A 20,316-nucleotide genomic window follows, 5' to 3' on the forward strand; every position below is an offset into this window, starting at 1 on the left:
ATCTCACAATTTATGGGGGAAAAAAGTTTTCATCATTTGCTTTACTGGAAAATGTAGACTCCTTAAATAGTGTTCTAATGCCTGCAAAAAAAAAAAAAAAAAAAAAAAAAAAAAAAAAAATTAGCAGCGCTGTCTCCAGGGAAGCATCCTTTGACTATTCAAACCTGGAAGAAATGAAGGGTTTTATTTGTGGAAATTGGGACATCCGGTGCTGTATACTTAGGGAAGCAAGATTTTTTTTTAAACCATCCATCAACACCTCCACACACCAAAAAGTAATAAAATCCCAGAGAATACATTAATATTTTACATTATGGGTAATCTCCCAAATTCAGGGGCAGTTTTTCTTCTGAGTGCAGTTCATTTTATGCCATAGAAATTATCTGAATCTTACTGAAGCATCTTTTCTCTATCTTTGATCTCACAGCAATTTTGCCAGGTAGCAACTCTGGGCCCCATTTTACAGATAAAACCCCTAAAGGCCCAGAGAGGTTAAAAACTTGCCCAAGGTCCCACAGCATGAGCCTCTACTATCTGCCCATTGTCCACTACACCACAGGTCCTCCCTCCTTTTGCTTGGACCCGAATTCCTTCTGTTTCTCAGCATCTCTCTCTGCTACCAGCCTTGGCATCATTTCCCGCAGTATTCCTGGAAGTGGGTAGCAATCAATGGGGAAATTTTAGCAGGAAAAAACGAGCAGACGGACAGACATTTGGCATTCCTAAGGCGTAGAAGAGACCCTGACTCTTGAGGAGCCCAGGGCTCAAAGAGTTTTTAGAGTTACGGTTTGGTGAAGTTAAATACAATTTATTTATTCATATATGCAACTAAGTTTTAATGAGCATCTACTATGTGCCCAGCATGGAACTGGGCTCTGGTAAGACAGTGACGAATTAGGCAGCCCTGTTTGCACAGCATTCTTGAGAAATTTGCAGTAAAGTGGGCTTAAGAGACATGCACAAGTACAAGAACAGGTGCCACAAAATCCCTTAGCCAGCCACCAGGTACTGTCAGTTCCACTCTCTGAATAGCCTGAGAATCCATCTCTGCAGCAGCTGCTCTGGTGTGGGCTACCACCGTCTGGCACCTGTGCCACTGAGACCAACAGGGTCTCCTGAGCTCTGATCCCTTCCCACACTGCAACTCAAGGGACAATGTGACCCGTTTTCATCCTGCAAAAGCTCCTCTCTGCCCTTACAACAAAGTCCAAACTCCTGTGCTGGGACGTCTCCTCACAGGCAGATTCTCAGTCTTGTCCTCTGTTGGGTCCTCATGCAGGGCCAGGCCACAGGTGGGCATTCAACCAATGTTTGTTAAATGAATAAATGAGGTGGGGGAGGGGGGAGGATGGTCTTTACCTTACAATGCAGCCTTATGACATCATAAAGCAGACACCCTGCCCAGAAGATGATCTTGGTCTATTTAAAGGATGATTATTGGTTTATCTAGCTAGGATTCATCACAACCTCTTAACTGGACTTAATATGAAACTCCTAACAGTTTCCCTATGCTGACAAGTGCTATGGCTTTAATGGAGCTATGATTTTTAAAATGTTATATAAACATGACAAGGCATAGGCATTTGGGATTGATGTGAGTGGGCAGTGAGGGCTACAGGACAAAGTCTGGTTTTGCCTTACTCTGTGATTTTGGACAGGTTACTAAGCAGTTTTAAGCCTCATCTAAAAATGATCCCTGCCTAGCTGGCCTAACGAGGTCACTGTGAAGACCAGATTAGCTCTGGTTGAGAAAGGACTGTCCAAACCCTAAAGGGCTGTGCGCACAAACGGGGCCATGACAGTGACCAGAGAAAACAGCTTCCCACTATAGGATGTCGCCAACACACTCCTCCCCTGGAAGTGGTTGGGAGGGTCCACCAGGGTTATCTTTGTTGTTTGTCTTCTTTCCCAGTGGGGTTGTGGGTGTGGTGATGTAAACCATCTGTCCAGATGATCTGCGTGAAGTCATCAGTCTCCACTAGCAGAGACAGGAAGATCACTGCGCCAGATGTTTCAAAGTCCTTACGTGGGCAGGGATGTTGGGTTTGATGATCTCTGAGGTTCAGACCAGGGATTCTCTGCAATTCTTTTCCCTTCCCTTGGCAGAAGTCAGTTTTAAACAATGACAAGGATTCTAGCAGAATTGGGCAATTTCTAGAAAATCCGTTTCTGGAAACTCCCGGGAAGCCAAGCCTTCAGGCAGAGTACTTTTCCTTCTCCAAAATAAAAGTGCAAAAGAAAAATAGTACTGTTAATTCATGCAAGAGGGCAAATAACCAAATCCCCCTTGGAAGTCACACGGCCCTCTCTCCCAGACAGAACTCCAGACCCAGGAGGCTGCACAGGCCTGAGGAAGGAAGGGACATTTCACAGTGTGGTACTTGCCTGGTGCCCAGTAGCATGGGTTTTGCCCATTACCAATATGCAAACATTTTTTGATCGCCTCCCCAGAAGTTTGCTTGGGCCCAGGACTTGGGGGGGGGGGTCAACTGTTCGTCATTTGGTCCCGGCTTTCTGAGTTCAGGCCAATAATTAGTCATTTATTCATCCATTCACTCAATATCGAGACCTGTCTCTGTGCCAGGCACTGTGCTAATGCTCAACTAGAGAAATTAATGAGACACAGCTCTTGGTCTCAAGTAGTTCACAGTTAATGGGGGGGGGTAACCATCAAGTAAACATAATTGTACAGGAGTAATCTAGGTAAAGGTGAAGGGCAGGGAACAGGGAAGGGAAAGGGCATTTCAGAGGGAGGAGAATGAGTAAAAGCCTGGAGGTGACCGGGTGTGGCCATGACCTGCCGTACGTGGTCAAAAAGTGTAAAACCAGGACTGATGGCCAAGGAGGTGGCACAGGGACCAGTCGGGGAGGACCAGAGTCCGAAGACACTGAAGGGTAGAGGGGGTGATATTGACACATTGGTTCAATGACTATTCAAGCACCTTGTAGCGGCCAGCCTCATGCTGAGGGCTGACTCAGGCTCCCATCCCACTTTAAAAACCACCTAAAATTCTTTCCATTTTGATACAAAGAAAGAAGTTCTTTGGGCTGGTGATCCAACATCCGGTACACAGTTGGTGCTCCATCAATGGTGACCGTGGCCCCTCCCTGCCAGGGAGTTGTTGCCACCTATGCAATGTTCCCCAAAGATGCAGCATTTCATTCACAGGAACAGACATCGTTGTATCATGAAAAATGGCCCATCCCTGCAGCTAACATCCACACCGCTTGTTTAAAGCCTTCTGTTCCCTGAGATCTTAAGGTCAAGGAAGGTTGATTCTCTTGGTTCTTTACTTGGAAAAGAATATGACTTTCCGCCCAACTTCAGCCCATAACAATTATGCAAAATAAATTGAAGTGTAAAAACAGGAGATGGCTAGCCGATGGGGCAAAATTAGGTAAGGTTTGGCTTCTAGCACCCTACTCTGCAGACACAGAAGCAGACCCTGCCCCCTGGAGTGTGAAATGACCATGCACTTTTAAATCACATCAGGGAGAAGGCAGCACCAGCCTCAGCCTGGGGGCATGTGTTCAGACACCCGTGGGTCCCCATTGGCATCACGGGGCCTCCACTGTGCTCCCAGACCCGCAGATGAGGTGAGCTGGGGCAGGCTGGGAACTCCTGGAAAGGGCCTCCAGAGGTTAAAAGAGAACGTATTGGTTTTCTGCCTGATTGTAAAAATATGTGCTCATGGTGGGAAACTTGGCAAATGGAGAACAAGGAGAAAGAAAAAAGCAAGCTAGAGCTCCGCACCCTGACAGCAGATTCCTGTTCGCCCTCTGGATAAACGCCCCCCACGGCAGAGGCAGTGCACGCGGGCAGCCATGTCCCTGGCTGTGCCACGGGGATGTCTCCACTGACCCCCTGCCCGAACTGCTGTCGCAGTGGTGGTTCCCTTCATCCTTCAGGCTCAGCTCCAAGGTCAGTCTTCAGAACTTCGCCGACCCCTCTCCCCATCCCAATTACTTATCCCAAGAGGATTTTTCCCTTGAACTCACTTCTGTTTGCAGTTGGTTTCTTTGTTTGTTGGCAGTCCACTGTTCCCAGGAATTTGCCTGAGGTAAGACTTCTTCAACTTAGGGCCATGCCTCAAAGGCACAGGGTCTGTCTATCAGCGGGGGCTCCCTAGTTATTTGTTAATTAGGAAGTAGGCCATCTGGGTTTCCAGTATTTCAGTACCACGAATACGGCAACGATGAACACGGCCCATGTACATAAATGCTCACTGAGCCCTGCCCGTTTTTTCTCTCTTGGAATATCTCATATATAAGCCATTCTCCTCTCCTCTCTCTTTCTGTGTGTGTGTGTCGGTATTTGTTTTCTGGAAAGGGTCAGAGTACTGAGCTGGGGGCTGGGACCTCACGTCCCTAGCTCATTCTTCAGCCTTCGGCAAATTCCAGGGCTCCAAAGCCTCCTTTTTTCTGTGTTTTAAAAACCAATAAAGAACTCTGCCTAAGGTATGAGTTGTGAGCACCAAATAAGATAAGATCCTGGAACTCTCAAGACTCAAAAGAAACAGTGAAGAAACACACACACACACACACACACACACACACACACACAAATACACCCCACCGGAAAGGCCCATACTCATTTTTCACTTTCAGTAAAGCCCCAGAGGGGGTCACTTGGAGATTCAGGGTCACTTCCAAGATTCACTTGGACTCCATGGAGTACCCTAGCTCCCGGGGTGTCAGCTGCTTCTCCCTCCTCCCCAGAATCTGGGGTCATCTCTGGACTGGATCCCCGGGGAAAAGGTTCCCAATATCCAGACCCAGGAAAGAAGTCTTTCTCTCCACGAGTGCCCAATCTGGAGACAAACGAGCGAATCCCCCCAACATCATCTCCACACTCGCTGGCCCCCTACCCAGTCCCTCTTGATGCCGGTAGGTGTCCTGGGGGAGGATGGGCACGGCTTGGGGGACCCCCCCCCTCCGCAGGGTGCTGCCTCCCCCAGTTGTGCTGGGGCAGAGGACCTGGGGTAGAAGGGTGTGGGTGTCAGGTTCCCATCTGGGACGGGGCTGGGGTGGGAGGAGGAGCTGGGAGTAAGGGTGAGAGGGGGCGGGGCGGGCCCCCCCGGGTACCGGGACCCGCGGGCTCACCCCGGGTTGCGTCACCCGGCCCACCGCCCCCTGAGACATCACAATCGGAGGGCCGGGACCCCGCGCCTCATTACCAACCCGTCTGCAACCAAACAATCCAAGCAACAGACACCCCGGAAAAAAAAAAAAAAGAAACCAGCCGGAGTCCAGCCTCCCTCCCCGCCCCTCCCCCGCGCCCCCCGGGGCCACCGCCCCCGGATGGGGGAGTGAGCGCGAGCCAGGCGCCCCGCGCCCGTCCGCTGCCCGCCGCCCGCCCGCAGCGGGGGCGGCTCGACCGCGCGCCCGCCCCGCCCGCGCCCCGCCCGCGCCCCGCCCGCGCCCGCGCTCCTCCGGCTCCGCGGCGCCCTCGCCGGGTGCGTGCCGCTTGCACGCCCGCCCGCCCGGCTCTCCGCGCCCGCCGCCCGCGCCCGGCCCCGGCGCCCCGGCCCTGCTGCCCGCGCTTCATGGCTGCGCACGAATGGGACTGGTTCCAGCGCGAGGAGCTCATCGGACAGATCAGCGACATCCGAGTCCAGAACCTTCAAGGTAACGCGCCGAGCCTCCCCGGAGAGGGGCGCGGATCGGGGGAGCCCGGGAGCCCCGGGAGCGGCTCCCCCCACCCCCACCGAGGAAGCCCCGACCCGCGCCGCCCCCTGCCCCGTCCTGACCGGGTCCTGTCACTTACGGAGGGGAAGGGGGTCGAGACACCCTCCCCCAAACCCCGGCATTGCCGCCCCAGCCAAATGAACAGTGGCCCAGGGGGCGGGGAGGCACACGTGTGTGTGTGTGTGTGTGTGTGTGTGTGTGTGTCGGGGGGGGGAGCATCCCATTTGCTTGCGGGGGGCGGGGGCGTCACGATTCCCCCTCCAGCCGCAGCTGCGAGTTTGGAGAAGTTTGTACTTGGGCCCTTGGGGGCGGCGGGCCAGGTCAGGGAGGGGAGGAGAAAGTGAGATTGCGTGTGTGCGTGTGTGTGCGCCTGTGTGTGTGTGCGTGTGTGTTTGTGTGCGCGCGCGTGTGTGTGTGCGTGTGTGTGTGTGTGTGTGTCTGAGTTCGCACAATTCCTAAGTACCTCCGGGGCTAGGGGAACTGAATGGGACGCGGCGCCTTGGGGTGGACGCGGGAGAAAGAGGTCAGAGGCACGGATTGGTGGGTCAGGCGGCCTCTTTGTTCGGGGAGCTGCCCCTCCCCTGGCCCGGGGGTCACCCGGGCGGGGGTGGGAGGGTGGGGTAAGGGCGAGAGGCCCGCCCGCCGGCGCGGGACGCTGGGACCTGCGTCTGCCTTGGGACAAGGTGAAAGACACGCTCGGGAGCCGGCAGGTCTGACAAGGGCTGGTGGTGGTAGGGGGTCTCCCGCCACAGATGAAACGAATCTATCTTCCAGAGGAGTTTGTTCATTGTGGAAACTTAGAAAGCACAAACATATTTAAAGGAAAAAATTCACCAACAATCACCCCATAACCCATGCACCCCACCCCCCCCCCCACACACACGAAGAAAGCCGCTTTTCATGGAGGTGTACTTCCAGCCTCTCTCTTTTCATATGTGGACTTTGCAGAACTGGACAGAGTTCCACCTTCCGCCTCTCTTCACCCACATAGACCTGGACAGGGAAGTTTAGAAGCTTCCTCTGCGGGCTTGGGCTTCTAGAGATTGCAGGGTCAGGGGGCAGCTCAGAGAGAGCTGGGAGGCCTGGACAGAGAGGGGGTGGGGCGGTGGGTCCCCCCTCTCATCCCAAGCAGGTGCCCTGCCTTTACTGCTGGAGGGCAGAGAGCCCCAGAGGGCAGGGTGCAGTCTTGGGGGGTGACTAGGCAGTCAAGTTTAAACATTACACCTGATAAAATGTTTCCTGGGAGCCCACATGGCCTGCTCCACCCCTAGGCTGGGCAAGGACAGTGCAGGCAGAGGTGACCTGCAGTGGGGAGGAGGGGAGCCTAGTGCACTGGACACTGGAAACTGAGTTTGCTCTGGGCTCCCCTGATTTTTTCTGCTGTGATTTGTGTGAAGTAAGGAGGATTGAGCTGGAGATGCTGAAAATGATCTTTTTCGATAAGCCTCACGTCTGGGTCCTGTTGCCTGAGAACTGACATCCTATTTTGGGGGTGGGTGTTAGTATCTTTTGCTGAGATGGCATCTGGTTTGGGCTGTCAGGTTGTGTGTGTGTGTGTGTGTGTGTGTGTGTGTCTTAGGCAATCAGTGGGTGTTTATTAAGCACATACGAACCAATTCTTGGTGCAACAACTTCCTGCACTCCTCAACTCTCGGTAAAAAGGAGATCGACTTTTGTGAAGGGATGTTCAACAACATGAGCAGCTAGTTACACCTGGAACAGTGAGAGAAGGCTTCACTCAATGGGGACAATTTGAAATGGGTCTTGAGGGTTGGGTAGGAGTTCACTGAGTGGGCTCCTCTCTCTCAGCTCCCAGTGAACTGTCCTCACTTTTAGGCAATTGCCAATTGCAATTTGAACATCAATGGGCTTTGCCGTTTAAAAAAAATAAACTTTTAAACTTTATGTATATTAATGATTATGTACATGTATATAAAATATGCATTAATCTCAAGTACAAGCCCAACACATTTTTATGTATGGATACACCTGTGTAACCACTGCCTAGATCAAGATGTAGAAGTTTTCTAGTACCCCGGATGGATGCTTTGTCTCCCTTCCCACTCCCCCCCTCCAACAGAGCAGCTACTATTTTTATCTTTATTGCTGTAGTTTTGCCTCTAGAATTTCTTATAAAATTGAACAGCACAGTATATATACTCTTTTGAAATGGCCTTTTTTTGCTCCACATTATGTTGGTGCGATTCATCCACTTTCTTGCTTGTATCAGTAGCTCCTTTTTTAAGAGAGTTTTTATAAAACTACTGAGGCAGTTTTACATATTGTAAAATTCAACCTGCTTTAAGTTTATAATTCAATGATTTTTAGTAACTCTGCAGAGTTGTGCAAATATCCCAACAATGCAGTTGGGGAACACTTTCATTACCTGCTAACGGCCCCTAGTGCCCAGCATCAGTGTCAGTCTCGCTCCCAGCCCTAGATCCAGGCTGTTCATAGTTCATCCAGGCTGTACCACAGTTTGTTCATCTGTTCTTCGGTGAGGGACGTTTGGGTGGTTTGCAGCTGGGGGCTGTCCTCAGTGGATGGAGCTGTCAGTCCCGGCAGGCGCTGTGGAGTTGCTGCCCAGCGTCGCTGAGGAGGGGCTAGGAGAGGCGGTGGGCCAGGAATCTGTCTTGTCTCTCTCCATCTTTCCCTGGGCATCCCCGTCTCTTAAGGATGCTAAACAACCATTTTCTCTCCTTGTCTCTGTGGTGCTCAGGAAGTCCAGCCTAAGGGCTGGGTCCAGAAGGCAGCCCTCGCCATGCTTAGAACGTCTGCCCAAACCAGCTGGTGGGTGTTGGCCGGCCCTGGACGTATCTGGGTGACATGTGGGCCATGGGCGGGGGCCTTGTTCATCTGAACTCGGCATGGGTGGTAGTCAGGAGTCCAGGCAGAAGGGTTGTTTTTCAGACTCTGTGCTTCTTTCACGAGCACAGGTAGAAGCAGTTGTCGTGGTGATGGGACGCTGGGTACAGGGGAATTTCACAAATCTGCCGTCATAGGGACTGAGGCGGATCCCCAGCCTCCATCAAGCTTTTGTCTGTGGCCCTGTAGAATTGTGGAATCCATGCAAATATGATTGTGATGTCACCAGACCATCCCCCAGTTCGGGGGGAGCAGGGCAGAAAGCGTGGCCTCTCCCAGGAGGGCTGTGACAACTCGCTGTACCTGACACATGAGCACATGAAGTCCTCTTGATGTGCTCACTTCGATGGCTCATAAAAGTGTCTGTAAATGAAGGACTCCCTGGCAGGGAGCATGGATGGCCATCTGGGCGAAGCTGCCTGTGCCACCCTCACAGGGTCCTTCGCAAGGAAACGGGGGCGGCCCAGCTGTTGACCTTTTCGGAGGGGAGAATGTGGAATTGCGGGATGTGGACAGCCTCCGCCCGGTGGCCCCCACCTCCTTGGAGCCTCATGGGGTAGAGCTGAGGTTGGAGGCGGCGCTTCAGGTCTGTGCCTTAGTTCTCAGCCGGGCTGTGGGCAGCAGGGGCTTTGGTGCCCTTCCGATGACAAGGCTGCTTGGCTGCCCCCTCTCCCTCTTTGACTTGGCCTGAGGGTCCAGCTGAATGCTCCACCAGTTCCGGGGTCCCCTGACTCTTGGTCCAAGGCAGGTGTCAGGCCAGGGTTTGGAAGATGCTCCCGTTTCTGTAGGGAGCCTCCACCACCCCCAGGATTCACAGTCCTTCTCTGCTGAGCTTAGCAAACATGTGCCAAGCATCTAGCATCGTGCAGACACCAGGGAATGCAGACTTGGTTCTTGTCCCTGCCTTGAAGGAGCGTGAAGCCATCACGGCACCCGGCCAGACCGGGGTTGGGATTTTCTGCTTCTGGCAGCACAGACGTCCGTTCAGTTCGGGACCATCTCCTGTTGCTCTGGCGCCTGTTGGGTCTGATGCTGTGAACTTTGACCTCATTGTTCCGAGCGACTTGGCCAGAGTTGGAGGTGGACGGAGTTAGATTAGGCTGGGCACACATAAGGCTTTCCCACTGCACCTCTGGGGCAGCCAGCTAGGTAGGGGTGTCCGGCGCTGCCAGCTAGGTAGGGGTGTCCGGCGCTGCCAGCTGGGCCCCGCTGGCTGGAGCCCCCTGAACATCATCCCTCCCCCTCTGCCTCAGCGTCTCCCTCAGTCAGAAGTTCTTGGGAAGCGGTACCACCCAGGGTTAGCAAACAGAAACTGTGACTCAGGGCACTTGGAATCGACTGCCAAACAGAGGTAGTAACAGTGAACCCGACTTCCAGCAGCCTGCGTGCCAGGCACGGCGCAAACTGCTGTGTTTAATGCTTTCTGCAAGCCTTTGAGGCTGTTTCAGAAGTGGAGAGGTAGAATGACTTGCCCAGGGACATGGGCTTGTAAGTGGAGCTGGGCTTTGAACCTGGGGCAGAGTAAGCTGCATTTCTCATCCCACTGGCTCTGTAAATCTTGGGCAAAGGCGGCACGGGTGAAGGAGCTGGTAGCCTCAGGGTTGGGAGCTGGGAGGGCCTCTCAGAGTGGGGGCATTGGAACCAGACCTCGAGGGCAGAGCAGAAACTTGACTGAATGAGTTCTGTGCTGCACAACCCGGTAGGCAGGAAAGTGGCTGGGATCTCCTGAAGGCAGGCTCGGGGGCAGGACTGTGCCTGCGTGCTCAAGATGGGCCCGTGCCTTGTTACCCACTTCCTCCTTTCCTTCCACCGGCCCAGGCTCAGCCCAGGCCCTCCTCACGCCTGCCCAGACTCCGCAATGACCTCTTTATGGCTCCGGGCCTCGTGTCACCTCCTTCAAGCCACCCACCACCCAGCCACCAACACACGTCCCTGCTAATGCCTTCAGCGGGTCTCCACGGCCAACCTGCGGGCCCAGGGCAGCTCCTGTTCACCCAGCACTAATAGCATCATGCCCACGAATGCCGGCATGTAAGAAAGGTCAGGCTGCACTGGTTTACTGGGTCAAGTCCAAGCCCCTTTGCCTGATGGGCGAGGCCCTCTGGGGTCTGGCTCGAGATGCCACACCAGCCTCCCCTCCCACTCCCCGCACCCAGTACCCTCCCCTCCCAGTCCTTAGATTCTTATCTCCAAACCTCTAGACCTCCTGTGCAGACAGCCGTGGGATTAGGGATGTCGCCGTGGTCAAAGTTATCCAGCATCCAGAGGAACCAAGGAGCCGAGAGGAAATCTTTCCTGCTTCTGTCTCCCTCAGCTCTTGGAGGGCACAGCAAGCTGCTGGAGGTTTCTGTATAAAAACCAAAGAAAATCAAATTCAGAGGTTTCACCGTCCTCCAAGAACTTGCTTCCCATTAGGGCCCAGCCCAGGGGCTGTGTGCTTGGTTCTAAAGGATGAGTCATCATGTAGAACATTGCTTTCAGCCCCCAGCTGGAGTCAGGTCACTGGCTTTGAGTTAACTCTGGATTTTGCCCACAGAAGGCTGTGTTCCAGCCCTGGCTGCATCCCTCCCTCCGGGTGTGGATTCTTCTCGAGCAGCCTTTCCAGGTGGAGCATTTGAGCAGCTGGGGAAGACACAGCCAGGACAGGGCAGCTGAAGGCCTGGGTCTGGGTCCTGGCTTTGCTGCTGACTTGCTGTGGGATCCTGGGAAATCTCTTCCCCTCCCGGGGCCTCAGTTTTCACATCTGCAAAAGGAGAGGGTTGGACTCTCAGGGGCTCACATGGCCCACCCCCGCTGAAGGTGGTGTAAGGAGGGTGGGACCTGGACAGAGATGCCCACGTAAAGCCATCGTCATCCCAGCCCCCGGAACACATGGGTGGGTGGCCGTCGTGTAGCTCTGGGCACCGCTGAGCACAGCTGCCTGCGTTCCTGAATTCTTTTCACTGCCAGGTTCAGGAGACTCACTACCACTAAGGGTTCCGTGTAGAAAAGGTCGCAGTTCCTGAGCTCTGTTGTAAAAGTACATGTGGGTAAATGATGTACCTCCTTGGTTTATTCTTGGCTGATTAATTATGGTTTCTATGAAGAGCCCAGGAAAGGCCTGGGACACCTACTCTGAACCAGCTGGGCAGAGTTGAAGGTGCCCTCGGGGAGGTTTAGGGACCTGCCCACGGTCCTGGCAAACTGGGCAGAGGGGGGCACGTCCTGCACATGCACATTTGTGCTGAGGAACGTTCGAGACCAGGTAAAACAGAAGCCCCTCACCGAAAGGGCTTGTCAGCCGTGAGAGGGAAGCCCTCCATCCAGAGGGCAGACCCCGGAAGAGGTTTCTCCCTGAATCCCTTGTTAGTGGCCACGGTCATGGTTGACCTTGACTCCATCAGAGCAGTCCCGCGGGGTGAGGTGAGGCTTCTGAGCAGATCCAGCGCTCTGGGGAAACAACCCTTTGCCCAAGAGGCCCAGATTACGTTAACCGCCCTCCCGGACCTGGGGAACACTCTGGCATTTAATTTTTGCCTGGAACAGCTGAGGCACTGGCATAGTCCTGCCCAACAAGCCAGAGGTCACGCCTGCTCCGCTTCAGAGGGGAAGAGAGAAAAAGAAAGCAATTCTCTTTTTAGTGGTTGAACCATTAAAAGTAAACTCCCGGTTCCCATAGAAACCTTTTCTTATTTCCCCCACCCCCTCCCCGCACCTCTTTATTTTTTAAAACAGTGGTGGATTGTGTCAGTCACAGAAGGAATTAGAGGCAGCATCAAAAATCACAAGTGTGGCTTGAAAGAGTCTTTCACAGTTTTTTTCCCTCACTAGTCTGTCTGCTTTGCTTTTATTAATTTTTTTTTCCTATCAGAGCAGGAATTGGTGAACTACGGTCTGAAGGCTAGATCCAGCCGGCTACCTGTTTTGGGGAATAAAGTTTTATTGGAACACAGCCATGCCCATTTGATTGCATATTCTCCAGGGCTGCTTTTGCACTTACAATGGCAATTGAGTAGTTGTGACAGAGGAGACCCACGAAACCAAAAATATTTACTCTCTGGCCCATTTGGAATGTGGGAATCCAGAGAGCCTCCTGTGGGGTGGCAGGGACCTTGTATTCTAGACCCAGACTCGGGGCATGTGACCAGTAGGAGATGTTTGTGAATGGTCGCTGCATGTGTAACAGCCCAGCCTTCTTTGCAGAGGCTGATGCACGCCTGGAGTGGGTTCTGCGCCTGCTTTAGAAATGGGCTTCCCCACTGGAAGCCTGGCCATTTGTTCAAATAATAGTTATTGAGTCCTCCCGGAAATGCTGGGAGCTGGGATGGAGGGATGGATGGGACACTCTGGGAGTCCCTAGAACACAGCGGACACGGGCATCATGAGGCTAAGATGAGCATTTTAGGACTGAGGATGCCACGGTGTGTGCAGCCAGGAGTGTGGGGGGAGGGGAGGCGTGATGCAGTCTTAAGGGTGGTGGCCTGGAAAAACCTGTAATCCCAAAGGCAGGCCTGGAAAAACCTGTAATCCCAAAGGCAGGCAGTGTGGAACCAGGGGGTAGGGGAGTGTGGTAGGGGTTTGGGAGGGGCCTCTCTGGTGGGATTGCAGCCAGGGTTGGGGGGGCCAGTGCAGGGGGGTGGGTCCCAGAGGACCCATGCAGCTGCATTCCCCTTGACTGCTTCTTGGAGGTGACGGTCCAAAGCCCCGAGGACCAGGAAAAGCCAGGGAGGATTTGGGGAATTTTGCAGAATCCCTGGAGTCATTCTGGTGTCAAGCAGCTCCTGCAGAACTGGGGGATCTAACTGGAAGACATTGGGGATCCGATGACGTCATGCCCCACTCCTGCTTCCCCCTCCTGGGGGGCCCTCCAAGTAGGCAGGAGCCTTTGCAATATTTATATCCCTTTTAAACTATTTTTAATCTTCTATGGTATGACATACTTAAAAAGCAGCAGCGTTCTGTGGCCTTCTTGTTGGGAACTGGGGCGAGGTGGGGAGAGGGCACAGAGATGGCCCGACAGTTTGGTGGTGAAATAAATTAGCCCTCGGATGGGCTCCTCCACCGGCCCCTCCCTCACCTCCCGCATCCTCAAGCGTCTCTCTCATCTACACCTTTCCTTTCTTGCCTGCTTTTGCGAACCTTCTCCTTGTCAGTTGCTAGGACCACTGTTTTCCTGCCTCCAGCTTCCCGGGTCCCGCTTCAGCCCTGAGATCCGGAAGTCTTTCCCTCGCCAAGTCCGTCCTCTACCCAGACTCCTCTTTGCCCTCAGGCAGAAACCCTGCTGTGTGTTCTGGGCACCCTCACTTCTGTCCTTTCTGGAATCAACCAGCTGCCCCGGAAATCATCCTGTTTATCCCACAAACCACTCCTTTCTCATCCCTGTACCTTTGTCTGCATGGCTCCTTCTGCAGAGAATGACCGTGGCTGCACCTACGGCAGCCTCCCTATACCCTGCCTCGGGGGAATTCACAGCCACCTCCCCTGGACCTCCTGCCGCCCAGCCCTGAGTAGGTCCCTAGAGGAGTGCATGCATTTTTGTCCCGCCAGCCCCCAACACGGAGTAGGTCGCCAGAACTGTTTGCCAGACTATTGTCGGCTGAACTATCCTAATCCTAACTATCCACATCCTAATCCCCAGAACCTGGGAATGTGTTACCTTCCTAGGTAAGAGGGACTTTGCAGATGTGATTAAGTACAGGATCTTGAGATGATCCCAGGTTATCCAGGTGGGTCCCATTAATCACAAGCATCCTTATAAGAGGGAGGCAAGAGGGTCGGAGAGGAGATATGTTGATGGAAGCAGAGGTCATAGCGATGCCATTGCTGGAAGGAGCCGTGAGCCACGGAATGCAGGCAGCCTCTAGGAGCTGGAAAAGAGAAGGAAATGGATTATTTTCCTCGGGCCTCAAGGAACACAGTCTCGCTGATAATTTTGATGTTAGCCTGTCAAACCCATTGTGGACCCCTTACCTCCAGAACTGTAAGATAATAAATTTGTGTTTTTTTTTTTTAAATTTTATTTATTTATTTATGGCTGTGTTGGGTCTTCGTTTCTGTGCGAGGGCTTTCTCTAGTTGCAGCAAGCGGGGGCCACTCTTCATCGCGATGCGCGGGCCTCTCACTATCACGGCCTCTCTTGTTGCGGAGCACAGGCTCCAGACGTGCAGGCTCAGCAACTGTGGCTCACGGGCCTAGTTGCTCCACGGCATGTGGGATCTTCCCAGACCAGGGCTCGAACCCGTGTCCCCTGCATTGGCAGGCAGATTCTCAACCACTGCGCCACCAGGGAAGCCCAAATTTGTGTTGTTTTAAACCTCTAAGAATGTGGTAATTGGTGACAGCAGCAACAGGAAACTGATACATGAATGAATTACAAGTGGCTTATCAAGCCTTCTCCTTTTTCCTGGAAGAGACACATCTGGGGGACATTTGCACACCTGGAGTACCCTTTAGGTTCTGTGGGAATGTGATGGACACCCAGGGTGGTGGCGCTGAGCTGAGTTTGAGCCAGGAGTGCAGAGACCTGGGCTCTGGTCACAGGGTTGGCGCTGCTCGGTTGTGGAACCTGGGAAGGCTGCCTGACCAAGGGCAGCAGGGCAGGACTTGAGCGGACAAGAGAGGGAGCCTGCCTGGGCCTACAGAGACTCTCTGCCCAGAGGTCCAAATGCAGCAGTGCTGTGATCAGAGATACACGCCGGGCTGTGAATAACCAGGGGACGATGTCATGGGCTGGCCCTATGGCCTATGTCCTGTGGCCCTGGCGGTGTGGATGGTCCAGCAGGAAGAGGGTGATGTCACAGCAGCCTCCAGGTACATACCCTGTTGTGTGGACCCTGGGATACAACACGCTCCGGCATCAATAACATCTCTGTTCTAATCCTTGTGTTGTTTTAGAGTTGAGATACATGAACTCTGGAAATGCTGATAACCCCGAGTGAGTCAAGTCTGGAATATTTTGGATAAATATTCTTCTAGTTCATGTGAAATATCAAAGTCTATTCAGAAAACAAGAGAGCATCATTAGAGGATTGGCTTATATGCAGTTCCTGATTTTTGGCTACATTACATCAAGCATTAAACATACAATTATGAGGAACTTAAATTCCCAGAGGATGGAAGGAAAACCCTAATCATGCCTCACTGTTTAAGTATGGTTGAATGACATCATACTGTACGTCTGTTATTTCATTTATTTTCCTGAACTTCCCCTCTCTGCTTAGTTAAAGGTCACCCCATAACCTTCATTGCTCTGGTTCCATCGGCTCCATGGTATTGTTTATGAAACCAATAGTGATCATTGATAATGACACTTCCATTTTTTCTCTTTCTACTTATTTTTATAAAACAAGGATGAATTGCAATCAAATGTTCCAGTAACTCCCCAAACACGTGGTACAATGAAGATGGCAGTGTAGCTAAAAGGCTCCCCTGTGCTGTAGCTTGGCCCCTTCCTTGTCAGGGTGATTTAGCCAAGACGCAGCTTGAGTGACTAAAGAGAATTTGGGGCATTGCTGTCGTAAAATATATAATATAGAGTACAGGTTCTATAAAAATCAGTTAAGTCAGGGGTTGTCTTAATTGGTTATAGGGCATTGATGTTGTGATTATGGGGAGTCTGGGGGATGGGGGTTGACCCCTTGCTGGATCCTGCACCGCATCTTCCAAATAACCCCTGTGGTGGGCATTATTATCTATCCCCCCAGAAACTAAGGCTGAGCAAGGGTGTCATGAATGCCAAGCTACTGAGCTAGTAAGCGGTAGAACCAGGAATCAGAACCAAGTCTGGGAAGAGGGAGTAAGTTGCGGGGAGGGGATGTTAAGAGGGGAGACTAATGCGATGTGGACTTGGGGGAGGGGAGAGACTTGATGAGCCCTGGCTCAAGGCCCCGCTGGCTGTGGACGGGGCACTTGATTTGCAACCCAGGAAGAAAGCTGGGCCAGGCTAAAGGCTGTTTGGCAAGCAGTCAGCCAGCCTCGGGTATTGCTTCTTATCAGAGTGGGCTCGGTGACTCTGCTGTTTATAGTCACGTACATACCACGCTCCTCACACTGGGACAAAGTAAAGTCTAAATTCCTAACTGATGATTCCTGACTAGTGATTCCCAGGGGCAGATCTGGGAATTGCAGGGACAAGGATCCCCTTTTCAGAGGTTGAGAAGACGAAATCCCTGTAGCCTTGAATTATGGCAGAGGTGACTGGAGGCAGCCGTGGGAAACCAGCCTGCCATCCTCATCCTGGGCCGTACTATGGCCATGGCAGATTATAAAGCACAGTCATCCCCATTACATCATTTTCATTCTCCTGGAACCCTCTGAGGCTGGTGTCATAGCCCCACTCTACAGATGCAGACACTGAGGCCCAGCGGAGTTCAACCGCTTTGCCCTGTCCCACAGCTAGTGAGCAGCAGTCTGAGGTTTCCTTCCACACTCTGGTGTCTGGGACTTTGGACCTGCATACCCACCAGCACTTGCTGAGGCTGGTCTGTGCAAGGTTATTCACTTTCCCTTCATGTACACAAGGGACTGTGTGTGTGGAGCTCTCCCTTGGAGAACCAGTCTGGCCTTTGAGCCTGACTCTGATCTAAAACAAAACGAAACATGATACCTTCCAAATCAAAGCTGAGGGCCTTGGACCTGGGTGGCAGTGTGGTGGCAGGCCTGGGTGATGGCCTCTTGAGTTCCCAGAAGTGTTGTGGGCAAGAGCTAAGTAGTGGCATGTGATGACTCACTTGTGGGGCGGTGGGGGGATGAGGTGCCATGATGCCACAGGACCAATGATGGGCTGGCAGAGGGGGAGGCCAGGAACCAGACAAGTGTTACCCTTGATAGACTGTGACCACCCAGGGTGGGCACTGCTGCACTTGGATTTGTTATTAGTGGTGGCTTGTTGACTGTTGGTTTGCCCTGGTAGACCAGAAGGCTCATTGGATCGGTCCCTGGGCCTAGCCTCCTGTCCCAGGCTCAGTGTGTGCTCAGTTCATATTGGTTGAATATATGAATGGAGACTCAAAAGGAAAGTGTAGATTCTGGGATCTGGCAGAACTGGGGTTTAAGTTTTAGCCTCTTTTTAGTATTGCCTAGCTGTAGATAGTCTGAGCCTGACAATATCTTTTTGGTGAAGAGGGGGATAAACCCAACTTCTCTTAGTTGTGAGAACATTCGGTGATGTCACATGTCTTCATCAATGTCAGTTTCCCTCTCCCTTGCCTTTTCCAAGTCATATGAGACTATAGTTCTCCAAGGTTTATATGAAAAACAGTGGTTCCCCCTTGTTGCCCCTTTTCCCAGAGGCAATCGCTTGCACATTATTTCAGTGCAGCACTCCACAGCCTTTTTGGTACCAGGGACTGGTTTCGTGGAAGACAATTTTCCCACGGACCGGGGCGGGGGGTGGGGGTAGGTGGGGGGATATGGTTCAGGCGGTACTGCGAGCGATGGGGGGCGGCAGATGAAGCTTCGCTCGCTTGCCTGCCGCTCGCCTCCTGCTGTGCAGCCCGGTTCCTAACAGGCTACAGACCAGCACGGACCTGTGGCCCAGGGGTTGGGGACCCCTGTTTTAGAGGATGATTTTGGTATTTTCTTCCATGTCTGTAAATAACATGCATGTATTCCTTGGTCTTGAGTTTTTGGTTCTAGGCTCCTATTTCCTACTATGGAAGGTAAGGATGTGGGTCTCCTTTTTAACCTCAGCTCTTTCCTGTCCTCCCAACTTCCTGGTATATTGTCATCATAATTTTGGTAAGATCAGTAATTGGGGTTTACACTGTTCGTACTAGATCAGTGAGATTCAGAGCTTTGTCGTGGAGTAAATTATGATCACCTCTCCTGCTGTACTTTCTGGTTTCCTTGGAGTTAAAAATTGTCTATTGTTGCTGGCATATGTGCTTAAATTCTTCCTCAAAGTCTCTGTTAGCGTTCTGGATAGCCCCTCATGTTGTTTGGATGCATCAGGTAAATTCTCTCCATTTCCTCTTCCCGAGCACTTCAGGATCCTGTGACCTGTCTCCAGTCTGGACTCATTGTCCCCCAAACCTGGGACCTGGCTGTTACCTGCTCCCTCTGTCACCATCACCTGTGGTTCCCTTCTCTCCTGGGTCAGATCTGCCATTTCCTGTCTGCCTCGTATGGCTTCGTCCCTTGAATACAGGAGCACATCCTTCCTGAGAAGGTGTGCCTAGGGGGTGAATTTTCTGAGAACTTGCACGTGGAAAAATCAGCTTATTCTCCACTAACTCTTTTTTAAAAAATATTTATTTATTTATTTTTTTAGTTGCGCCGGGTCTTAGTTGCGGTTCGTCGGCTCCTTAGTTGTAGCACATGAACTCGTAGTTGCGGCATGCATGTGGGATCTAGTTCCTTGACCAGGGATTGAACCCAGGCCCCCTGCATTGGGAGCATGGAGTCTTAACCACTTCACCACCAGGGAAGTCCCTCCACTAATTGTTGATTGCTAGATTAGCTAGGCATCAAATTCAAGGTTGGAAATCATTTTCCTTCCGAGTATTGAAAGCCTTGCTCCACTGCCTTCTGGCTTCCAGGATTGCAGTTGAGAAGCGTGAAGCCATTTTTGACTCTTTTTTGTGTGGCCTGTTTTGTTCTCTCTGGAAGCTTATAGAATCCTCTTTTTGTCCCCAGTGCCCTGAGACGTCAGGGTGACCAGCCTTGGTGCTGGCCTCTTTTCATCTGTCATGCTGAGCTCTTCTTAGTGAGACTCTTCCATCTGGAACTGTCTTTCGGTTCTGGGAAATTTTCTTGGATTATTCCATCATGGTTTCTACTCCTTGGTTTTCTCTAATCTTCTAGAACTCCTTGTATTTGGATATTGGTCCTCCTGGACTAATACTCCAATTTTCTTATCTTTTTCTATTTTCCATCCCTTTTGCTTTTTTGCTCTACTTTCTGGGAGATTGCATCAATTTTATACTCCATATTTTAATCTACCACATTTTTAATTTGCAAGAGCTCTCTTATTCTTTCTTTTTGAATTTTAGTTTATTTTTTTAATACAGCAGGTTCTTATTAGTTATCTATTTTATACATATTAGTGTCTACATGTCAATCCCAATCTCCTAGTTCATCCCCCCACCCCCCCCACCCCCCATGAAGAGCTCTTTCTTATTCTTAAGAGAAGTCCAGAATCTTCTCTTCCACACTGACAATAGTGATGATGGACAGTGGTGGCCGGGGTGATGCTTTGAAAGGCAGTGGTTGAGAGCACTGAGCCACATGGCCTGGTTTGAATCTCACCTCCGCCACTTCCTTGCTTTGTGACTTCGAGCAAGTTATTTAATCTCATTATTCTTCAAACACCTCGTCTGCAAAATGCGAATAATAAGACTGATGTCTGCCTCAAGAGCTGCAGTGATTACAGGAGGGACTACACGGGGAGGGTTGAGAGCTGCCCATGCACATTGGATGTGCTGAAATGTGTGTGTTCCTTTTGCCTCTCCCTCTGTTTACTGCGTTTGTTTGGTGTGGAGCTTTCACATTAGAAACTTCTTTCTTTAGCTGGCTGAGTCATTCACAGTCCTTGGTTGGCTACTCATATTTAAGAGTTGGGAACTAAAAAGAATCCTGCAGGCTCTGAGCACAGGGGGCAGGGCTCCTTGACTAGAGCTCCTCTGATGGGTGCCCTGTGGGTTGTGTCACAGGGAACCCCGATGTCACTATTTTTAAGTCTTTCCTGCTGGGTGGGCAGACTCCCCACGGAAGGGTCTTACAGTCTCCTGTCTGGAGGGTGAAGGCCGAGCTGCCGGGGGTAAGGGCTGGGGGTCTGGGAGCTGA

At 51.9% G+C, this 20,316-nt stretch overlaps 1 protein-coding gene across 1 annotated transcript in view; it reads left to right on the forward strand.

The window, feature by feature from the left end:
- Positions 1-5,546: 5,546 nt before the first annotated feature.
- The window catches only part of CLMN (calmin), a 113,241-nt gene continuing 98,471 nt past the window's right edge, over positions 5,547-20,316 (forward strand). Inside the window, exon 1 of the mRNA XM_068541093.1 lies at positions 5,547-5,628. Within this exon, the coding sequence (XP_068397194.1) occupies positions 5,547-5,628 (82 nt within the window). The remainder of the gene's footprint in view (positions 5,629-20,316) is intronic.

This window comes from Eschrichtius robustus, chromosome 1 (genome assembly GCF_028021215.1).
Source record: "Eschrichtius robustus isolate mEscRob2 chromosome 1, mEscRob2.pri, whole genome shotgun sequence".
Taxonomy (NCBI): domain Eukaryota; kingdom Metazoa; phylum Chordata; class Mammalia; order Artiodactyla; family Eschrichtiidae; genus Eschrichtius; species Eschrichtius robustus.